The following is a 22,538-nucleotide window of genomic DNA, read 5'->3' on the forward strand; positions in this document are numbered from 1 at the left end:
AGGCAAATGTGAAGAAGAGAGCGCATTTCTTTTATTAGTTGAAATTATACAGTCCAAATGGCACAACCTCTCCTTATGGCCTGTCCCCTATAGTCAAAAAGGGACTGACAGCTATGAGGCACACAGATTTGATCTCATTTTCTCATTACATAACCTTTGGTTGTGCAATGCAAGAGTCTATAAAGAGTAAAAAGGAGGATGTAAATACACACCATACAAAACACAACTACTTCTTCACTTTACTCACATTTCTCTATCTTTCTGGTGAACTACATAAGAATTCTATTACTTTGTGTGCTGTTTAGGGTAACAATGCAGAAAGACTCATTATTTTAAAGGCATTTTACAGTGTGCTTTCAGTTGCAGCTCTTGGCTTTTGAGATGGTCAGAAGAGGCGAGAATCGCTTGTTCTTTGCTTATGTTTGGAAATGGTGTTTGTTTGTGTATTCCAGATAAATCAGGGAAAAAAGAAACAAAACATCCACACTATTTTAAACTATTCTGTGTCCTGCCAGTGTCTCATTTGTATGCAGCATACAGTATATTTGCCTAGAAGGATTTAGCTCAGTAGCTGGCACATTTACATTAGAGAACAACATACACAGTTTCGGTCGATTTCAAGCATTCTTACAATTGGAAATAAAAATGAAAAGTTGTTGTTGCTGAAAGTTCAAAAAATGCAATCAACAAATTGTAAAATTGCAAAAGGCCAGACAGATTTAATAAAATATTTCCATTTACCTTCCTCAGCTTTACACAGCCTGTTCAAAATAATAAGATTCTCTGCAGAGAGCCTTTATCCAACTGTTTATATCACTTCATACAAAATATGTGTTTGAACTGCCACAGCAATACAAGGATATAAATTCTCAACACACGACATGCCAAACTCAACATAAGTTATGCTTTCTTGGCATCTAGACATTTTCCTTTTCCTTCTCTGTACTCCAAATACATTTTCATTTGAAACAAATTAAAAAGCATAGAGATGTTAGAACATAATGACAGCTTAGAATTCAAGTGACTTGTGCAACATTATTTTGTGCTTTCTACTTCTCTGTTTCCTCCTACTGCAATTAAAATTCATCATGCCCTTCTACATACACAATAGCAATGCATCAAGTTCAGTCCAGTATAGGTTTTCAACCCTCAGACTTGGCTTTATACTACACGAGATCCTTGCAAAATCAAAAAAAAAGTGCATCTTTCTTTTACGTTGGATGATGTGGAGCTCTGATTAGTCGATGTAGGAATGCAACCTTGAGGTACGATTGCAGCCTCAGAATCATTCTTAAATGTAAAAAGAAATTTTTTCGAGCGTGCACGCCCTTTCTGGATTTAAAAAAGAGACCCTTGTACTGGTGCTATGAGAGCCACGGTACAGTACATCATGGCACATCTCCATAACATAATCAAGGTCATGAGATAGAACTTCTATTTACACAAACTTTGATGCCACTTCCAGAAAAACATGACAGAAAAAAAAAAAAGGAAAAATATTATTTCCTGAATGTCCTGAATTTTTAGAAGATTCCTTTTACTTTCTCTTCAGCAACAGAGTGGTCCTCCACAACTGCATTTTCCCTGCCCTGTTTAGTATGGATCATAAGTGACACCAGCAGAACTGGGAATCTTATGGCAAACTGCTTCCTTTGAGAGGATGCTCACCCAGGCCCCTTTACTCACAAGCCAGCTTGCTGTCAAAACTTGAAAGGGCAATAGCAAAGGCTTGCAGTGCACACATTGGGTAGTTGTAGTCCATGGTGAAGACATCCTCAGCCACCCGGCCAAACTGCATCACTATATAGTCAGCTGCAAGAGAGGTCATAAAAAGTGACAAAGCATTATTTTTGTTTGCAAAAAAATGACTAAATTTGTATTTATCCCACATCAGCCCCTGGCCCAGCTGAACAAAGGAAAGATGTGCACTCATCAAACACTGACTGATGCAGGGGGGTGTGCAGGGGGATATCCTGAGAGAAGCAAGAATAGCTTGAGTGAGGAAGTGTTGAGTGATAAAGTTACACAGATAAAAAATGTTTTTCTCAAACACAGAGAGAAAATTGCTCTGTAAAATGTTCAAGACCTTTATTTAGACCTAGTGCCAAGTTTCCCATAACTGTCAGGCTGTGCATGCAGTACTTTTTCTACACATTAGAGAGAAAGAGAGAGAGAAAGAGCTGTACTTACGATCATTATCATGAATAATTTGGAAATTTTTCACTGAGGCTTGTGTGACTCGACCATGGAAATTTAAAACATAGGACTGGGTGTCATCATTCCAGACTGGTGTTTTATTATGCAATTCAATGACACTCTCTGTATTTTTGTTCTGCCATCTTGCAAGAAGTGTCTCATGTTCCTGCACACATCACAGATACATACTTCAGTTTACCACTCTCACCAGACAAAAAAAAAAGTCACAAAAAAACCCCTCTTCATAAATCCTAGCCCTAAGACTAAAATGTCACCCTCAGCCCTCAAAACAGCATCTTCAAATGAAACATAGACCTCTGAGTACCTTAATGCAAATGTGCATTCAAGTTCTTTCCACAGTTTGGAAAAAGTTGCACCTTTTGTTATCAAAATACATTATTGTTTGTAGTGCTTTTGTGAGTCACAAAACTAGTCATGCATCCCACTGTTCTGCAATTGTTCAAATACTTTTTTTTTTTTTTTACCTCTAAAGCTTCAAAAATGCAAAACAAACAACTCTAACTGAAAAAAAATTCAAGTAATTTTTATTGTTGACTGATGACTTACATTTCGTGGTCTGATGGAAACTCTTTCATGGTCCATATTCATTCCTGGTATGATCACACTCATTTTACGAGGTCCTTTAAACCCCAAGACATTTGTTTCCTGAAAATGTTTAGAGAAGAGATCATCATGTTCTGTATTCTTAAAGTTAATTTCTGCAACAGAGAGACACAGTGGCAGCCCAGGGAACTTATTTGTGCATTAAGACAAAAAACATCTTGAAATTCCTACCTTCATTGGCACTGCCAAACATTCTAGCTTTGTCTTTGAAGCTCCGACAACAGGGAAAATGGAAATAGAAAGGTTTCAAAAAACACTCCTAGCACTGGCTGCCAGCAACCTTAATACAACTAAAAAAAAAATTCCTTTGTTAAAAAAAGGATATGAACTAACCAGATTGCTTGGCCACTGCTAGATCCCAAAATAAAGTAGTTGTAATTTAAAAATCATAAAATGGAGTCATACATTTTTATGAAAAACAAAATTAAATATATGGGACCAACTCAATTTATTCCAGAGCCAGCAAAAAAGCAAACAAGAAAAAGCTGCCAGTAGGAGCATCTGCTACCAGTGCTGTGGTTTTCCAAGTCTCCAGATATGTTATGCTTAGAGATGAGCATGGTAAAAAACAAATACATTAGCATGAATGCAAATTTTTGAGCTATGAAGTCAGAGAAAGTGAAGAAACAACACGGGCAGCAAAAAAACCAAAACATGGAAAATACAAGTTCCTCCATGAAACGTGCCTTTCTGACCAGCTTTTCACAAATGAATTCCAATATGGCACTATCCTCTCAAAACATGACTAAAGATCTAAGTAAGCTTGAAGTCTTATTTTTATCAGTGGCTTTTTTTTTTTTCCACAGAAGCAACTAAGTGTTTCAGTAACTCATCATCTGCTTCTGAAAAAGGTGATATTTTCCAATCCACTCAGTAAAACTTAGCTGCCTATTTCAGCATTAACTCCAGTAAATGAAACAGATGCTTCTGAAAGTCCATCATGGGGTTTTTTTCGTTGTTTTTTCCCCCAGTTACATGATTTTTTCCCCTCTATTTTTCCAAGTGAAGGGCTGGGGACACACATTAAGGAACCTCAGGAAGGAAATTCCCATTGGCACTATTCCCAGCAATGTACCAAAAGATGCCAAGAACTGGACACCCCCAGGCTCCAGCTGATGTGGCTCTACCACTGGGACATTCAGAAGTCTTTGCTTTTATATATTCAATTAAAATGTCCTAATTTTAAGGAACATTAAGCTTTTAAAAACATCTCTACTTTTACAAGCAAAAATCCCCACATCTAAACTCACTGGAAGCATCTGAAAATGCATGCCTAAAATTCACTTGTGCAGAAGTTTTGTCATCCATCAGACCTTTGAAATAGCTTTGGTTGTCTCAGAAAACCATCTGGAGGTTTTACACAGCTCACTAAAAAGATTTTCATGCATGCAAGAAAAATTCCACTGAGTTATTTCACTGACTACTGTTGAAGCAATCCAGGTGTATTCATATATCTTCATAACTATATAAATAAAGGGGAAGATTCTGCCTCTTTTCTGAATCATTTATGCCATAGCCTTTGGCAGAGTAAACCCCTGTTATCAGTTCAGCTGGAAGTGTATACTTGGTTCTGCATCATGGTGAGACTCAATCTAAAAATTACTTCCAGCAGATTTTAAAAGCAGGAGAGACTCAGCACAGCAGAGGACAATTTCAAATAAAAGATTCATGCTTATGCTTATTTTCCACTAACTATTGACTTCTCTGCAATGCCTTACAAGCTCGTCTTCTCATCAAGCTGCAGTTATGCCATATAAAATAATTTAGATATGGATTGGTTAAAGATACAGCTCAAGGTATTGCTCACTTCCCTCCCAACAAGCTGTAGGATCACTGAAAAAATATAATTATAATCTTTGGATGTACTCTGAAAGACTAAAATCAAATGATAAGGGAATGGTTTCTAGATGCACGTTACATCAATCACCAATTATCTCAAACATTCTATTGGCAAATGCTACCCTTTTGCTAAAATCAAGATACAGAATTGAAATTCTACAAACATGGAATATACAAGGAAACAGTAGGGACAAAAGAGGAGCTTTAACTAAGATCAGACCTTTCTAATCTACCTGCATCCAAATAAAATTAACTCCCCTGATACATCATCTCATCTCATTCCCTGCTTCTCTTTTATTTATATCCCCTACCATTTTGTGTGTGAAAATACAAGACTACAAATGGCATTATTTGGGGAACATAGGCCAGATTCTGATTTCACACCATTTTAATGTCATGGATAGTCTTAGTTTACAGAGGAACACAAAATAAGAGTTGTTAGCTGACAGGGCTCTATTGACCCAACCAGCAACAGCAGTGTCTAAAATCTGCTAAGGACCTGGCCCAGCACTGCTCAGAATCTGCACTCTGTGTCTGAGCCCAACAAGTGCACTGATCCTGCAAGCCTGTGTCACCATAATCCAGACCAAAAGAACAAAGTGCCTCACTCCAGGGTTGCTTTTAAAATCCTACACACTTTCATAAAAACGTGTAAGCATTTTGCTATGGTAGCAACAGCTGGCAGGATAAAAGCAGTGAGGTGTAATATCCCAGCAGGTCCCAGGAGCTCCATGAGTTGACTACCCCAGTTTCAGCCACTTTCCTTTCTGGACTCAATTCCCACAGCTGTGCCCTGTCCTTACCCCAGCCTGCAGAACCCAGCAGGCCACAGAAACCAGAGCAACAGAACCCACTCCACTGATGCTGAGTGCAAGTGATTGAGACCTGGCTGGAAACATGAAGCTTTATTGCTTTCCTGAAACCTGAGTGACACCTCACAGTATCAGCTGAGCCCCCTGCCTGCAGAATCTGACACAAACTGAATTGGAGGACACAGATACAAAGGAGTCCAGCACATAAAACCCTGCTGCAAATACTCGAGTTATACCTCCCTGCTTCAGAGCCTGCCAAGCGATTCTGAGATCAGCCATTAGGTGCTGCTGGTGGTTTATTAATACATTGCTCAGCCAGCAGCAGGCAGACAGAGTCAAAATGGTCAACAGCATCTGGTAAAACTCATCCCTGCCCCAGTTTTATTCCTGCTGCTTGAAATATGCCATAAGGTGAGCTCCACAATGAGAGTTCTCAACACATTTATCCCAGAGCTGAAAACACTCACCACCACCTTCTGCCTGTATAAAGCAGAGAGGTGATTCCACAGGTCAGGCTCAGTAAGTTGGTGGAAGCAGGTACAACTTGCTCTTCAGATGGGTACCTGATCAAATGAGCTGAGAAACAGCAAAAGGCACAGTGGTGCTTTCAAATGTATTGTTTATTGTATTTTTTGCTGCAGGATAAATCTCGAGGCAGGAACTGAAAGGTTACCTTAGGACAAGGGTGGTTTAGGAGTGCTCTTTCTGGCATTCTTTGCTGCGGTTCTGCTGCAGCCAGGAACAATCATCTCACTTTAGCAAACCTGGCTAGTGTTTTCCTTCTGTCCTCTGGCCATAGCACACCTGCAAGCCTGCTGCCTTTATCCATGAGTATCAAAATATCAACAAAACGAGTCATTTTGTTACAGAAATGTACAAGTTGTAAGCAGTTGATCTCACAACAGACCTAAAAGTAGCGTGTCTTAGACACATTCTCCAGTGGTCCTGGTTCTGTTCTTTCCAACACTCACACTTCTCGCTTCCTCTGCTGACTACAACTGAGGGTTTTATTTGTATTCTTCAGTTCAGTTCTGTATTCCTCAGAACAGTTCAAAAGTTATTGAATTACACAAAAAACGCCGACATTTTTTAATATTTAGCTTTTTTTTTAAACCATCTTTTGTTTACTCCTTATATTTCAAGTTTGCACCAGTAGACTAGTTACCTAGCTCCAGGGAATGCCCTCCTATGTAAACCAGTGAGTTTACCTTTTATTAAATAGGCAAGTTCTTCACAGTTCCTACTGAAGCTTCAGTTAAACGCTAGACTGACATCAAATACTAGACGTTCTAGTTAAATCCTGTTAGCTGGATTTTCTGAAATTCACTAAGAGTTTCAAATCCAACAGGAATGTGGGGATATGAGTGTGTCTGCAGCCATGGGCCGTGTGTTAGGGTAATTGCACACACGAGCAAACACACCATGTTTACTATATTCACAGAAAACCTGCAGCTGGAAAAGAACACATTAGCAGTTATTACTGCCACCCCTCAGTGCTCTCTGCACTTTGCAAGGAAAGGATGGATTTCTGCTTTCTTTCTCCTCTAAGGCTCCCGGGTGCATTGCTCCCTGCATCCTGAAGCTGACACTTCCAGGAGTGCGTTCTGTGTGTGCCCAGGGATGCACTGGGCTGGCTGGACCTCCACCTGACAGAGCTCCAGGCATCCTTGATAAGAGCATTTTCTTTAAGGGTTTTTTTTTTCCCAGTAGAAAGGAGTTTTAGAGTTTTTATTCCCATAGCTCAGCTGCAGACCTGCAGCTACCTGTGTTTTGGATCAGAGGCCTCCTCCAAAATGCCATTACAATTGATCATACTTCAATGCAGTAATGCAGAGGCTCCCTCAGATGGCTCCTGCAGGCTGTGAAGGGTTATGAGAAGATTACAGTTCCTCACCAAAGACTACAATTCCTTCTGACCAAAAGTGAGAACTGAGCAACCTTGTTCTACGCACATTTTTCACCTCTACTTTCCACTGAATTTCCTGGTTTTCTCTAGTGAAGATCAGCTGTTTGGTTACACAGAAGTATGAATACTGATTTACATAATCAGAAGTGAGAAGGAAATTCTCTATGCTACTCCAGAAACTGAACTGCCCTTTCTTGCCTCTTTTGCCCATGAGCAGTACTTACATAACAAATGGCAGCCAGCTCCTGACGCAGGACAGTCGCCTCCAGGGTTGATGTTGTTTTTATTGGATTTACTCCATTGTCATAAACTGTAAACTTAGTTCCCATAAGATTTGATCTATCAAAAAAATGGAAAATCCAATCACCATTTGTCAGTAATGCTGCCTGAGACATTTATCCTTCACTGCATTGTAGCCCTAAAGAAAAGACAGTAACAAGTACAAATAGTTGGTAATTCCAATCCCAGCCAAATGGTAACTCCTGGACTAAAGGCAGTAACAAAATGTAAAGGTGCACTACAGCAGAATATACTAAAGGTCCCTTATTATTACACTGGAGACTTCTCATGACATCTTGCAAACTAGTAAATTCAAGAAAGCAATAGCTAAACACTCAGGTGGGGTTGTTTTGTTTATTTGCTTGGTTTTTAATATTTTAAAAATAATTTAACTATATTTGCTTCCTCTCTACAAAACTGCTTTCTTACCCAACCATTAACTCCATTAGAATACAGAAAGTGATTTTCATAAAGTTATAAATAAAATCAGTCTTTCCTATGCAAATCACATTAGAGAGCACAAAATACAACTTAGAACACATTAAACCCACATTATTCTCATTTTGTGTCTGCCCTGCAATAAATAGCACATTAAGTTCTGAGATCCAGGCAGTCCAGTGGCAATTAGCAGCACAGTCTCTTTCCTCAGGCACAGATGACCTAAACATGTATCTGAGAGGCTTCACATAGGTATCAGCAACAGACTGATGTATGATGGGGTGACAGAAAAAAAACCCAGTGGTTCTGAAAGGATTCCACTACTTGTAAATAATTAGGATCTTAAATGGGCAAAACCAAAGAGATTTTCAAACTGCCTGAAAGAACTTCCATTCCAAGGTGTTTATATCAATGGAGGCTAGACACAATCATGTACTTCTGAAAATTCCATCAAGATAAGCTGTGCTCACAAACCCTTGAGAACCTGGCCTTGGAGCAATTAAGAACAGTACCACTGACTTTTAATGAATTGTCATCTCGTAAATACTTGGGACATGTTGAAAACATGCCTTGGATACTGCTCAACTTTAAGACCCTTACGCCATGATGTAGTCGAGCCTCTAATTCAGAAGTCATAGGGTTCTACAGGCTTCTTAATTTCGAATTCCTCCTATGTTCTATAAAGAATATTCTTAGATGTATTTACAGTGTTTACCTCAGTTTTCCAATAAAACTCTCTCCACCCCGAGACAGGTCGGTTGGGTCTATGGAGATGAGGTAATTTGAGGTTTTACTCTTCTTTCGTTTCCTTCCAGCTAACAGAAACACCTGAGCAGAGCAAGAAAAACATATTCTAGAATGCTGAAGGGGTTAGTGCACACCACTTCCTTCTTTGATATAAGGAAACCACAGACAATTTTTCTGTATTCTAGCATCATTAGCGAAGTAACAGAAAGTCTCCTGGGATTTAGCAAATCCAAATAAAAATCTGGAAAGGGAAAGCGACTTCTCAACCACTCAGTCCATTATTTATTGCTTAAGTAATTAAATTTTATCTCTTTTGTTAAATGTATAATTCTAAGTAGCTCCAGCTTTTCCAGTTCAATTGACAATAGATGTATTTCAGGCCATGAAACGCAGAGAGCCTCAACTACTGAATGTCACACGAAGGTGCTTTGAATGGATTATTTTTATGTCAAAGATCTGACATATGAAGAAAGGCAGTAGAACAGAGTGGTACTATAGTTTTGCTTTTGGAAGACTGTAGGACAGATCTTAGTGAAAGTGAAAATATATTTAAAATACAAGACTATCTTTTCTTTGTAAGAATTCTTCAAATTTTAATAATCTTTTTATATTCAGGTGCAACTGGTATGCCATTCAAGTAATTTTATGACCTTTTTACCATGCTCCCTTTCCAAGTGGAGGTAATAAGTGGGGTACATCCCTCGGTCCATTCCCTTCTTGTCTCTTGTGATTCTGCATTTGACAGTGGCACCCTGGGGAGCAGGTCTCATGGCAAATTCCTCCAGGTCATCAACATCTATGAGAGGCTCATTTGTGGAAGGACTGGGAGCTGAAGCCACTTCCTAAAACAGTAAGCAAAATGCAGGTTTCCTCAACTTTGATGTTCAAGTTTTTTAAGTATAACAGAATGACATTTCATAGAGCCAAACTTAAATACAAGGGACAGAATATCTTCCTTGTTCTGATTCCTCAGCCTCCTGGAAGGCAGCTTGTCAAACTAAGGGTCAAGTTCTTGGCTGCCAAAGGCCCCGGGAGCAGCTCCCCACGGCAGTGATGCTCCATGTACAGACACACCTGGTGAAGCAGAGCAGGGCAGCTGCACGGGCAGAGTGCTGGGATATGACACAGCAAACCCTGGCTAACACCTTCCAATCTCACCACACTTCTTGTTTCTGAAAGGCCATACCCAAGAATAGTGATGGTCTTTCATGGAAGGAAGAAATGGGATGGGGACAGACAGATAAGGCTGGATAGAGGTGTAACAGTGATGGGAATGCAGTGCAGGATATAAAAGAGTGAGGCTCCACCAATGGGTTTAGCAAGAACTTGTGATTTAAAATCTCTGAACAAGCCAAAGTCTTACGTTTGAATGGTGGCAGTGAGATAAGGGTTGAAAAATGCTCAGGAAAAGGCAATAAAAACAAAAGATCCTTCTAAGCACCTTCAAGAGGCAGAATGGTGAATATTTACTGTTTACCTTTCTGTTAATTCAAATTCAGACAATATTTGCTATCTTTTGTCCTAGTCATTATTTTCATTGCTTGCTCCTGTGAACCCTGAGAGGTGTCACAATTAATCACCCTAGAGATACTCTAGTGAACATTAAAAAGAAAACAGGAAAGCCAGGCCTATCCTGACTGCACTCTGAAATAGTTCATAGCAGCCTGCACACCTCTGCATCAGCACCCCCCCCTTACCTTATTGGATTTCTTGCTTGTGGCAGAACCAGGCCGGGTGTTACTGTTTAACTGAGAGGAACTGGAGCTGTCTTCATCTTCCTCATCCTCTTCCTCATCAAAATTCATGCTGCTTGAAATGCCTGAGGAGAAAGCAGTGCATGTATATAAAATGCTAACAAACTGCAAGCTGTCCATGCTTGCTGTGCAGGATCCCTTCTGCACCCTTAGGCTCTCAGGTGAGAAGGGTGGGGGGTGTGAGAAGAGTTCACTGGGTGAGGCCATCTACAAACACATGGGTGAGACAGCACCTGCCCTGGGAAGCCAAAACATTTCAGCAAATGAGAAAGGAAATACCATGTTTTCCATTCCACTGAGAGGATTGAGTTACCCAGAGATAAAGAGCAGATCTTAACCCAATCAGGTACTTCAAGTACAAAACAAAACATTAAAACTAAAATTGGAGTTGAGTGGACAACCTATCACGTCCATTTGGAAACCTTAACAATTAAAATATGAGCCCTTTCACAGCACACTTTTAACTGTACCTTATGTGATCTGATGAGAAGCAGATTTTGGACTGAGAAGAAACATTCACATCAAGGAAATGTTCTCATGCATATTTATTTCATGTAAAAAACAGTATCAGCCTCATCCAAAGGAACTGCCTTACAGCACTTAAAAATTTGACTCTACAAGGATTCAAAACCTCAGACGTTTCAAAGGGAAGCACAACTTTGAACATCAAATAGGACTTAGCAGCAGAAAGCATCAATGGTGGGACATTTGCCAGGCCTAGTTTTTCAAGGAGCATCATGCAGATGAAGCCATCCTGTGCTCAGGTTCAAGCTCTAGGGTCTAAGGAGAAGCTAACTATGCAGTATTTTTTCCTGGGAAAAAACCCAAAACACTTGGTCCAGAACTTCCACTACTGGCAAGTCCAACGCAGGACAGATGAAATGCAAAGATTTCCAGAGCCAAGCAGCATGGGCATAATTAACTTTTTCCTTCTGTACTTACCAGGAACATGATCCAGGGCGACAAGACTGGATTGGGAGGTGGAAGAGGACCAGGATGGATTTGCATGGGGATCTGGGAAAGGAAAAAATCCATGGGCTTGATTCTGCAAACCCTAAAGTGAGTGAGCAAGCCTAACTTGCCAGCAGGACTCTGCACAAGGCTAAGGGCTTACTGGATGGGGTCATAATGCTGCTGCCAGAATTCTCAATTATGGACATTGATCTTGCTGCACAATCAAATTAAACTTCTATCTTCTCATATCTGCTGTTAGAAAAGCCTGAATCACAAAGCTGAGGCTTCAGAAAACATAATCCATGCTGAATGGTTATGCTGCAACAAGATAGTAACAGTAATAGTTCTCTTCAGTTCAAATTTTGGAATGGAATGAGAAAAAGACACCAAAAAAGGCATTTAAATACTTTTTATGTTGTTGCTCCAATAACTTCAATGCATATCCCTCTAAAATAGCTTTTTACACCAGATGCACACTAGATAATGAAATAATGCCAGCTAAGTAAGAGTGAATGCATAAAAGCAAATGAGAAGTATCTGCAATGCTTGTCTTGCATTCAGCTGCACCAGTAATGGTTTTGTTGTCCTTCCTCAGTTCCCCTGATCTGGACATGAAGTATGACAGCAAAAATGTTCCAGCAGGACTTGGCAATGCAAGGGAGGCCTGAGTTCACAGGTAAATAGATATTCTCAAAGCCTGCAGAACTTGTTCGGTATTAATTATACACGAGCATTATCTCTTAATAATGATAGACAGTCCATCTCCTCATCTGGCAGCTGTGAAATAAAGCCATACTTGCACACACACAGATATAATCAGTTTATTTCTCTATCCATGCTTACTATTTCACCACCCTTACTTTTGTAGTGGAAATTCTATGCCAGCCTTAGAAAAGTCTGCACCCGTGGCTGGTGGGGAAGAATACTCCAGTGAGGTCCAGTTTTGGTTTTGAAACCAAGAATCAAAAGTATTCCTCCCCTAAATCTCAAAACAGTTGTCACTTCAGGTGGCAAAGAAGAACTGAGACCAAATTGCTCATTCCAAGTTTTCACAGAGACATGTAGGAAACTGATAAATGGGAAGATTGTGTGTTAGTTATTCAGTGATAAAACTTCTGGAAGTCTGGCTTCATCCTAGTGACTCATTTGCCAGAGAGAAACTCTGCATATCTTCTGAAATCAAAAGGACAAATATTTCCTGTGGGAATTATTTTAGTATGGCAATTTCCAACAGATGGAGAAATCAAATAAAACATTTGGCATTTTCTTGCAAGTGGCACACTCTTTTCACAGTTAGGTAGCCTATAACCTCTTGTCTTGTAACAGAAGTTGGCTCACTGGGGAAGCAGAGACATGTGCTGAGAGATGCTTCTCTCCACAAAATTAGTGTCAAAGAACAGAATGGGCACAAATCACAAATCTAATGGGACTCAGCCTTTCCCATTAGTCCAGTGAACACTTATCTCTGTGTTCTCCTTTTGCTCCTATTCCATGCAAGAGAAGGACTGATGCGAGACAGCAGTTCAAAATGTTTAAAAATGTAGTTTCATCTACTTAAGAATATGAAGAAACAAAGCAAAAAAAAAAAACAAAAAAACAACCCAAAACCCAAACAAAAACAAAACAAAAAAACCAGCAAATCAGAACAAAAATCCCACTGCTTCTATTAAAATTAAACCAAAAATTTGGGGGAATAAAAATATATCTAACCTGGAAAAAACATAAAAAATAGAAATGTTCCCCAGAGTAAAAATCTGAGTGCTCTGTCCTAATTTGGGAAGTCCGTTGATAGTTTTTAAGTCAATCAGCTTTAGTAGGTAGCATGCCTGATGATTAAATATTCTGAGCCATGATTTAAGGCAACACAATCGCCACACAGATCAGAACTCATTAGTCATGCCAACATCCCTCTGACTCCAATGCCCAGGAAATACCACACTTGGAGGAAATCTGTCCATTTCAGTTGAAGCAGCTCACATCTGCAGAGTAATGTCCCAGAAAAAATTAATCTTAGTGAGAACTGCCCTGCAGACAAGAGGCAGACATTTAGGTATGAATAGTCTATTCTAGATGAGTCAAGTTTGCACTTACATTTTGCTCTTTCTACACAAAGAGTTTATTCTTAAAGCATCAGAGCACTCTTGGCTTGAGCTATCTTTGCTTCAAAAGCTGTGTACTGAAGAAGAACAACTGCAAAGCAAATGACTTCAGAAAAAGCTTTTGTGAGGATTTTAGGATTTTTTTTTTCCTTCCTACATTTTTTTTTTTTCCTTCCTACAAAGTTAACAACAGTGCATGAAGGAAGAGCCAGATGCATGAATGTGTACATACACAATCTCCCAAATCATGTATGCCTCTGGAATGGAAAAAATAATTATTCCATAACATTGTGGACTATGCAAGGGAAATGCTTTAAAATGTACAGTGCTGTAAGTTTCACCTCTGCAAGCATGAGCACACATTGTGAAAACATGAACAATCTTTAACTGACAATCTACAATTAATATTCTAGCTTGAATGTTGATATTATTCCATATTCTTTTTTTTTTTTTAGCCCTCAAGTATGTGATTTCAAAGTTGTACAGGATAAAAATGTGAACAGATGGGTATGAGCATTAGCATCTTGGTACCTCAATAGAGGCACTGCACTGCAGATGGGAAAGCCACATCCCTGAGAGCCTGGAGAGCTCTTGTTCATTAAGATGACAGAGAAATTCATTATCTTCCTGGAGATAATAGAAGAGAGCCTAACAGGCTCTGAGGAGAAGAAACACAGTAGCAATCTCTGCTTAGGCTGTGGCTGGGAGTGAGAACAGGAAAAGGAGTCAGTGTTCATAACGCAACTAAGTAGAACATGAAGGCAGCTTTAGCTACTTACCTTTTTTCTGCATTGCTGTTCTAAGATCTTGTTTGCTTTGCTGTTGTTGGCCACTAGCCATCTTCTCTCCCTCATCTTCATCATGGCTAGGCTGTCCAACAGTAAGAATCTGCACTTGACTTCCTGTCTTCTGAACATCATCTTGAAAAGCAGCTGGGCCGTCAATCCCTGCCAGACAATAGCAAAAACCTTTGTTGTCTTTGTGTCAAGGAGTTACTGAAGAGAGAATTGTTCACTCACAGAAAGCATCTTTTCTAAGAATCAAAGATCAGATGTTCCCATTCTAGACTTAAATGAGACTAAACTAGCCTCCAAGGCAAACATCTTACACTTCCCTCATAATACAGCAGAAAAATCTCAAAGATGTGATCAGGACTTCACTGTTGCTCCTCTCCTCCAAATACCTCCCCCTATCCACACACCAGAAACACCAAAAAAGTAAAGAGCAAAGAAATTCACTGAGGAGAACTGACAAATAAGCAGATGTAGTTTTCATAAGGACATAGAACTGTTCCAGTAACAGTTAAGACCAAGTCCCAGATTATGCCATATCCCATAATAAACAAGTCTGCTTTATGAAATGATGCTTCAAAGTTTCAGCAACTTGGAAAATTCACAGGTAGACTTAGCAGTGAACACAACAGGAAAAGCAACAAGCCTAAATATGCCTAATGAGTTAGCAAATTGCTATACAATTAAAACATCAGAGTGAAACTCTAAAGAAGATAAAACATGTTCCCTGGAACCTCCATCCTCCCTTTTGCTCAATCCACAGCTGGGCACAGTTCTGGGCAACCTGCTCTGAGCAGGGCCCCAGGCAGCCCAGACAGTCCCCAGAGGCACCTGCCAGCCTCTGACATGCTGTGACTCTGTGGCTTCTGGTGACAGCCAGAACATATTTACCTCCTCATGGCTGAAAATTGCTTCTGGAGACAGGAAAAATGAAAATACGGGGCAGGGTGGGGGATATTTCTATCACAATTTAACTTCATTTTTTTTCCTTCAGGTCAGCAAATAAAAACATTGGATTGCAAATGTACTTCAGCTCTTACTTAAGACCTAGTGCTGGTACATATTACTAAATTAGCTACATATAAATGCACTTTTGCACCAATAAAAATGGTAACGTTACAATGTACTGACACAGTGTGAATACTGTTGATATTCTGAAAACTTTTTTAATAGGCAAGGAACATGGTGGAGAATTAGCAAGCATTGCAACCATCTAGTTCAGTAAAAGAATATGGTGCTTCTAATGAAAGAAAAAAAACAAACCCAGAGATGAATAAATCCTGTATGAAAGAGCTGTAGGGACTGGGATTTTTTTCAGTGGGAGATCTGTAGCAGAAGTCTCCAAGAATACCATTTCAGCCTGCTTTGCAGCAGCTGTCAGCTTGCATTAAAAGACAACTGGATTCCACTCTTCACAGGCTTTACCGTGCTTTGCCACACTTCTGTCACTGCCACTGAGATAGGAAGGGAAAGTGGAAAGAGAGTGGTCCATACCCTCAGGAACAGGAACAGCACTGGTTGTGCAACTACCTAAGAAGATGCAGTCCAACACTGCAGAAGGATTAAATTCAGGGTTCAAGGTCACCAGGAATCCCTGAAGGTTTCAAGAATCCTTGAAGGATTAAATTCAGGGTTCAAGGTCACCCACATCACACAGCCCCTTAATCTGGTGATTTCTGCACCAAGACTGTGAATTCTGATTTACAGTAAAACTAATCACAATGGATAAACTAGAATCCAGCTCTGAAGGACTAAAGTCCATGGAAATGTTCCTCTCATCTTTATAGGATGACAATTCCAAGGAGAAGCTGTGTGTGATGTAGAATGAAGAGTACAGTTTCCTGTACTGCAGGTGTAACATGGCACTGAACTGAACAGCACTCTTCAGAAAAGTTCTCTCAGAATAAGCACTACAGCAAAGATGATCTAGAACAGACAGGTAGCTGCCAGCATTCACTGTGGTATTTTTAACAGCTTTAACCATGTTAACTGCCATCATTCAAGTGGCTGCCTAAAGTTAGATTCCAGCCTTAACTCTGAATTTCCAAAGTGTTAAGTATCAGTGAATTTAACAAGATGCTCATACCTCACGCACATCTACTGAGCCCCTTATTTTAAGCTTTGGATGATACAAACCTACATTTGAGATCTTGTTTCAAAAGGAACACCTTAATTATTCTGCTTCAAAGAAGACATTGATCTGCAGCAAATGAAATGCTTTTGACAGCATCAGCCATTGCACTGTAGCTGATTTTTTTTTTTTTTTTTTTTTTTTTCTGACGCCTGCAGAACATCTGCACTCACATCCTGTGCTGGTGGGAACATCACGTGTCCCCAGGCATCAGGACAGAGGCTACACTGACAGGTCAGACTTTCAGAGAAGAAAAATCCATTTCAGTATTCTGAAGGCTGCACCACTGGTAGAGTGTGTACTTAAGCATTATGAATCGTTCCACTGGTGACCCCATTTAAGGGAACAGAAGATGTAGCCAGACAGAAAGAAAAAAGACTCTCTGCTGCATTAGAATATTCCGGATGGTTGATGGCATATGCAGCATTAACTATTTAATATTTGTGTGTGTGCAGACATCTTTGTAACTAGACATGCATGTGTAAAGTGGTATTAAATGCAAGCATACACATAGGTATTTTTTTTCCTGTATCATGTGCTATAAGTGTATCTTTGTAAGTCAGAGTTCAAAAGGCAGCCTTACTATCACCTACCTAATGTCTGAAAACACTTCCAAACTTATGTAATCATGATCCTCAAGGTGGATCACTCCCTGTGTTCTCATTTTCTCTGTCTCACTGACTCCTTTCCACTTGCTTATTGGAAGGATGGTTCATTGTGCAATAAAACAAACCATTCATGTCTAGAAGTTTCCCAGTGCCAAAAAAGAAAGTCTTTATTCCTACGGTCAGCGTGTTCTACAGCTTTCCCCAAAAATCAGGAAGAAAAAAAAATAATGATAGAGATGTCCTTGAATACCTGCTAGGAAGAAGAGGGCATTTTTGAGAGGCAACCATGAAAGAGGGCAGGGAGGACAGAGGAAGATGGAAACTGCCCCCAAATACCAGTCCCTCCAGTAAAGATCATCTGGTAAACTTTCTTGTGGCCATGTCTCAGATGAAACCCAGAGGTGCCAGAAATGAAAACAAAAAAATAGTGGAAAAAAAATGGAAAAGAAAATCTGTATTCACTGGCATTTCCATCCTATAAACTATTATTCTGTTAGCACCTAGAATCTCCTACACAATATTTATAAATAGACAGTATCCCACTCTTAAAAACTGGGACTCCAAACTACCACATAGAGTATTTTTATAACCTGCATTCATCTAAATTCTAAGAAATTCAAAATACTTCAGGTAGACATTCACTTAACTTTGATCTTAGGTACAGGATTTTTTAGATAGGATAATTTTTTTCTTTTGCTTTAAATACACAAAATGTTAACTATCTCCACCAAAAAACAAATGACAAAAAAAAAAATCACAAGATCGCAGTCTGGAATGAGAGAGAGAAAGCTATGCAATAAATACAAAAGTTATAAAGATTAAAAAAAAATTGTAAATATAAATACAGAACTGCTACTGAAAGCCTTGGGAAGAGAATAAAGTAGCAAAATTTTACTTAGTATTTATGACATTTGAGAAACAAATCTAAGGCTTCATGCATTTTATGATATAATTTTATGCCTGTTTGAAACTTCAGCTTCTTTAGGATGGAACAACAACCCAACATCCATTCAGTCTCACTGGATTTAGTAATCAAAATACAATTTGAGAATACCAAGTCAAGACCTTGTTCCATTGGCCTAACCTAGCTAAAGAAAATCTCCTTATGGGAGGGACAGCAGGTGTACATTTCTCTATCCTACATCCACAATAGCTTTCCTCTGAAAAATTTCCAACCATTTTGATATGTCCTATAGATAGATATTAAAATGAATATAGATGAGCTACCTCAGTTCTATTAGATACAGTTACAAAAACACTTTCTGACAAACTAACTACAGAGCACATGGGATGGAGGCTTTAGATCCTGATGTATTTACGTCCTCCTCAGCCCTACAGATCTAGAGGTTGTTCTGGTTGGAGTTCTTTTTTCCCCACAACAGCACTGGTAGAGCATTTCTAGACAACCCATCAGAAAAATTCTCAAAGCCAATAAATCCTCAAAGCTAATAACACTATAATCTTACAACAAGCAACATTTTCTGGCCTCAGTTATGTAAAATGAAGGTTCTCCAACACGTATATCTTTCCCCTGCAAACATGCTAACAGCAAATGCAGACTTACTAGAAAATTCTATTTAAAATTGCTAGAATGAAATATCATAAAATTGCATCACCTAGAAACTTAAAACTCCATTGCCTTAATATATATACCCCTGTTGGGTGAAACTGTCTGAAAAAGAAGAAAAAAAAAAAAAAAAAAAAAAAGCAGAATGTTTAAGAGAGGGTGAAAGCCTCTTTTTGTCTATTTTGGGGGGACCAAATAACCTTAGGTATATCAGAGCTGTCAGAATTTTGTAACCCATTTCCCTACACACACCTGTCCTCCCAGGGGCTTTAACCAACTGCAAAATGACCAAGGGATTTGTTTCTAGGGAAAGGGTGCAAATGTTTAGGAAAAGGCCTCTAGAGATGATTTAGTCCAAACTTCCATTAAAAGAAGGATTATTGCTAACACCAGATCAGCTCACTAAAAGCAAGTGCTTGAGAACCAAGCTCTGCACTCTGATGAAATCCAGAAAACTGCAGCAGGAACAGCACTTTCATAAATCTTTATCCGGATGAGGACAAAATGACTTCTTCACAATCAAGCTCATGAGTTGCCAAAGCACAGCCTGAAAAGTTTGCCAGATCTGGAAGTAACAGGACTTTTCTTGGTGGAAACTCACTCACTGTTCCTCCTGCCCCTTCTCTGGAAGGCACAGGGAAGCCAAGCTAAATCTGCTCTCCATGGACTTCCCTCCCCCTGCCAGAAAGGAAGGGTTCCAGTGGGAAATCAGACATCTTTCCCAACAAATGGTGCTGCTTTCTCAGCCAGCATTCATGCAGTTGCTTGTTACATACAAAAACGGGACAGGATGCACAAATCAAAACAGACAGACAGGCGTGAAAGAGATAAAAGAAACATGGAAAAAGCAAAGCAAATCAAAACATGAAATAGCCATCCTGGCAGAGAAAGACAGCACTGTGTGTCAGAGCAGCTCCTCTGCTTTCTGAGGCTCAGAAAGACAGCAGGGAATACCCAACATGTTATGAACATAAGAGAGAAATGGTTGGGAAGGTATTGTTCATTCAAACACTTTTAACACATCCAGGTCCCCAGTCTCAGGGAATAAATTCTTCATTTACGTTGCCTGGGGCAGTGAGGGAACCAGTGCAGTTCAGAACTTTTTCCTAGAATGTACTTACGTGCTGTAAGTGCAAAAATGCTAGGAAAAAAATAAAAGCAAAAGCAACATCAACCAAGAAAACAATAAAAATCTCAGAACAAATTAAACCAAACATTTCAAAGAATGATTCCTTAATTTTCATATCAGATTTCACTTTCAATTAGCTCCTGGCTTAGCACAGGTTTCTCGCTGGTTTTTCTTTGAAGGTTCCATTTTATATTCCTAATTTGATTTACCCCATTCATAAACGTAGCCAAAAAAGCACTTTATCAGGTGCATTTACTAATTTCTTCACAAACCTAAAAGAACTATTGCTAACACCAGATCAGGTTACTAAAAGCAAATGCTTTTAGTGCAAGGGGAAAAAAAACCAACAAACAAAACCCCACACATCACTATGTACGTGTAATACTTTTAGGAATCTCATTTTTTAAAAAACTGTCAAGGTATTTGGTATCTAAAGTACTTTGATCTTAAATGTGATAATAAAGTGCACGCTGTACTTTTCATCAGTCCTTGCTACAAGAGTCTCCACTTGCTTGCATTATTTTTCTGCTGAACCATCTAGCAATACTGAGCACCAGGTTCACCAGTATCCTTCATCACCCCTTACTAGTGTCACAAATCAAGCCAGAATTTGATCCACTGTTTCCACAGGAAGGACAATCATTTTACATATTCATTTGCTACATTTTGGGTTGGTTTGGTTTTGTTTGTTTGTTTTTCCTATAGTGAATATTATGTCAAACAATGAAATGAGAGACCAAAGCTTTCAGAAATACCAGTTTAGTGAGCTAAGATACTACAAAATCTCAGAAATTTACTTTTTACAGGCTCTATCCCACAAAAAATTATGGTGGTGTTTTTGGTTTTTTTTTAGATAGGCACAGTGTATATAGCATAGCATCAATAAGAATGAATTACTAGTCATAATCCCAGATTTAGAAAAAAATTGCTAACTACCACATTTCCCATCACATAATTTCAAAATGGACTGACCCCTAACTTGAGAGGAGCAATCAGCTCTACAGGAGTGATTAGCTATGTTCTTTTCTTGCCTTATGTCAGTGGAACCTCATTGAGCCTGGTATTTCCCTCATGTTTGTCTTTAGCACATTGGTCAGATCATGGCTTCATCATTTTTTGAGCCACTTCAAAAAGCATTACACATCTAAACCCAGAGGAAAATGACTGTACTACAGCTTCAAAGCAATTCAGGTATAATTCAATGACTGGGGATGTGTATACACACTGTAACACAATGCAGATATTTCAAACCAAACCTGTAACTCACTGGCACAATTATTTTAAGTTCTGAACACAATGCAGACATAGGCACCCCCTAAAGGCAAAACAGGCATCATATGAGATGAAACAGAGCCTCAAGGCGAGGCAGAAAAGAAACCACGATTTAAGTATTACCCCAGACAATGCTCAGTTACAACCTAGATACGTTTTCTTTCAAACTAGTAAAAGAATTTTTACTCTTCACCAAGATGAACTTCAAAATAAAACTTGGCATCTCTATGCTGCAGTGCCATTACTTTTTATGGTAAATCCAGAAACAGTAGCTTTCTGTTCACTTATTTTGCTAACAATTTTTACATTCAGTTAATTTCACTTATTATATTCACTTATTATTTTGCCTGAGTATTGACACACACCTTCTTTTTTTCACATATATGACCAGAGTCTTCACCTCAGGACCAGACTCAAAAGTTTATCTAGCCCAGGGCTTGCTTTGAAGGGATTACAGACAGAGGAGCTGTAGCTTCAGATCTCACCAATGAAGCTGCAATATGGTGTAAAGAATTCTGAGAAGGTAGGCTCATGTCCTGCAAAATTTCTGTAGACAAGCCCCAATACTCTGACCTCAATAATTACCCTTATTAGTCATTGTTCTTTAAATAAACTGTGTCACTGTTTTCTTACTTAAGCAATAGCAGAGAAACTGCTGGACACAGGGAGGAAGGGAACACAGAACAGCCCAGGCAGGATAGAGTTACAGTGGCCTTATCCAAGAACAACAAATTATTGGAAAGGTATTTATTACTTTCATTACTCATTCATTGTCAAAGAAAAAGAAACTGTATGTTCTGGTACAAAAACCTTGTTCTCTGTGTGTGCATATATATATATCAAATTTACATACCTCTGAAGTAGCTCACTTCTTCCATCTATTCTTTATGGCTCAAATAGTAAAGCTAATAAATGGCAACAACATTTCTACTTACCCTTTTGCCATTACCAATTGTGGGTTTTTTTGTCTACCTAATCTTACCCAAAGTCATTGCTGAATTTTTTTTCATACAAACACCTCCCAGGCACCAACCAGGTGGAATACAGTAACACTGAAGTAACAACTTGAAGAGCCCCTCCAAGGATGTTAGCTCATTTTTGTTGAACAGATTTTCAAAATGCCCACTTAATTTCTGATTTGCATAATTTAAAACTCAGCAAGAGTCTGGAAAGAAATGACTACAATTTAAGGTTGTTTCTCCAAATTACATTGCATGCAGTTAGTCTAAAAAACAACATCGGTGTAAGATGGTTCTCATTTTTTTAACTCTGCAGGAGAACACCATCATCTTTCCATTAGCACTTTTTCCTCTGCAATTTGAACAAACACACTCCTTCAGGAAGGACTCAGTTTACAAATTTTAGCCCTCCTTCCCTCCCAGGTCACAGATG

The 22,538-nt window shown here is 39.1% G+C and overlaps 1 protein-coding gene across 9 annotated transcripts in view; it reads right to left on the minus strand.

Moving 5' to 3' along the window:
• The window catches only part of TUB (TUB bipartite transcription factor), a 120,001-nt gene that overhangs the window by 12,866 nt on the left and 84,597 nt on the right, over nt 1–22,538 (minus strand). For 3 of the 9 annotated variants that reach the window (XM_071762482.1, XM_071762485.1, XM_071762490.1), the window contains 9 exons: nt 14,428–14,595; nt 11,538–11,609; nt 10,539–10,660; nt 9,492–9,683; nt 8,810–8,922; nt 7,602–7,716; nt 2,764–2,862; nt 2,191–2,362; nt 10–1,812 (listed from right to left, as the gene is read on the minus strand). In XM_071762482.1, coding sequence (XP_071618583.1) covers nt 1,679–1,812; nt 2,191–2,362; nt 2,764–2,862; nt 7,602–7,716; nt 8,810–8,922; nt 9,492–9,683; nt 10,539–10,660; nt 11,538–11,609; nt 14,428–14,595 — 1,187 coding nt within the window. In that variant the 3' untranslated portion in view covers nt 10–1,678. Of the gene's footprint in view, nt 1–9; nt 1,813–2,190; nt 2,363–2,763; nt 2,863–7,601; nt 7,717–8,809; nt 8,923–9,491; nt 9,684–10,538; nt 10,661–11,537; nt 11,610–14,427; nt 14,596–22,538 lie in introns of those variants that run through there. The other 6 variants (XM_071762483.1, XM_071762484.1, XM_071762487.1 and 3 more) reach the window with 4 other exon arrangements.

Source organism: Heliangelus exortis, chromosome 18, assembly GCF_036169615.1.
Source record: "Heliangelus exortis chromosome 18, bHelExo1.hap1, whole genome shotgun sequence".
In the NCBI taxonomy this organism is placed as follows: Eukaryota; Metazoa; Chordata; class Aves; order Apodiformes; family Trochilidae; genus Heliangelus; species Heliangelus exortis.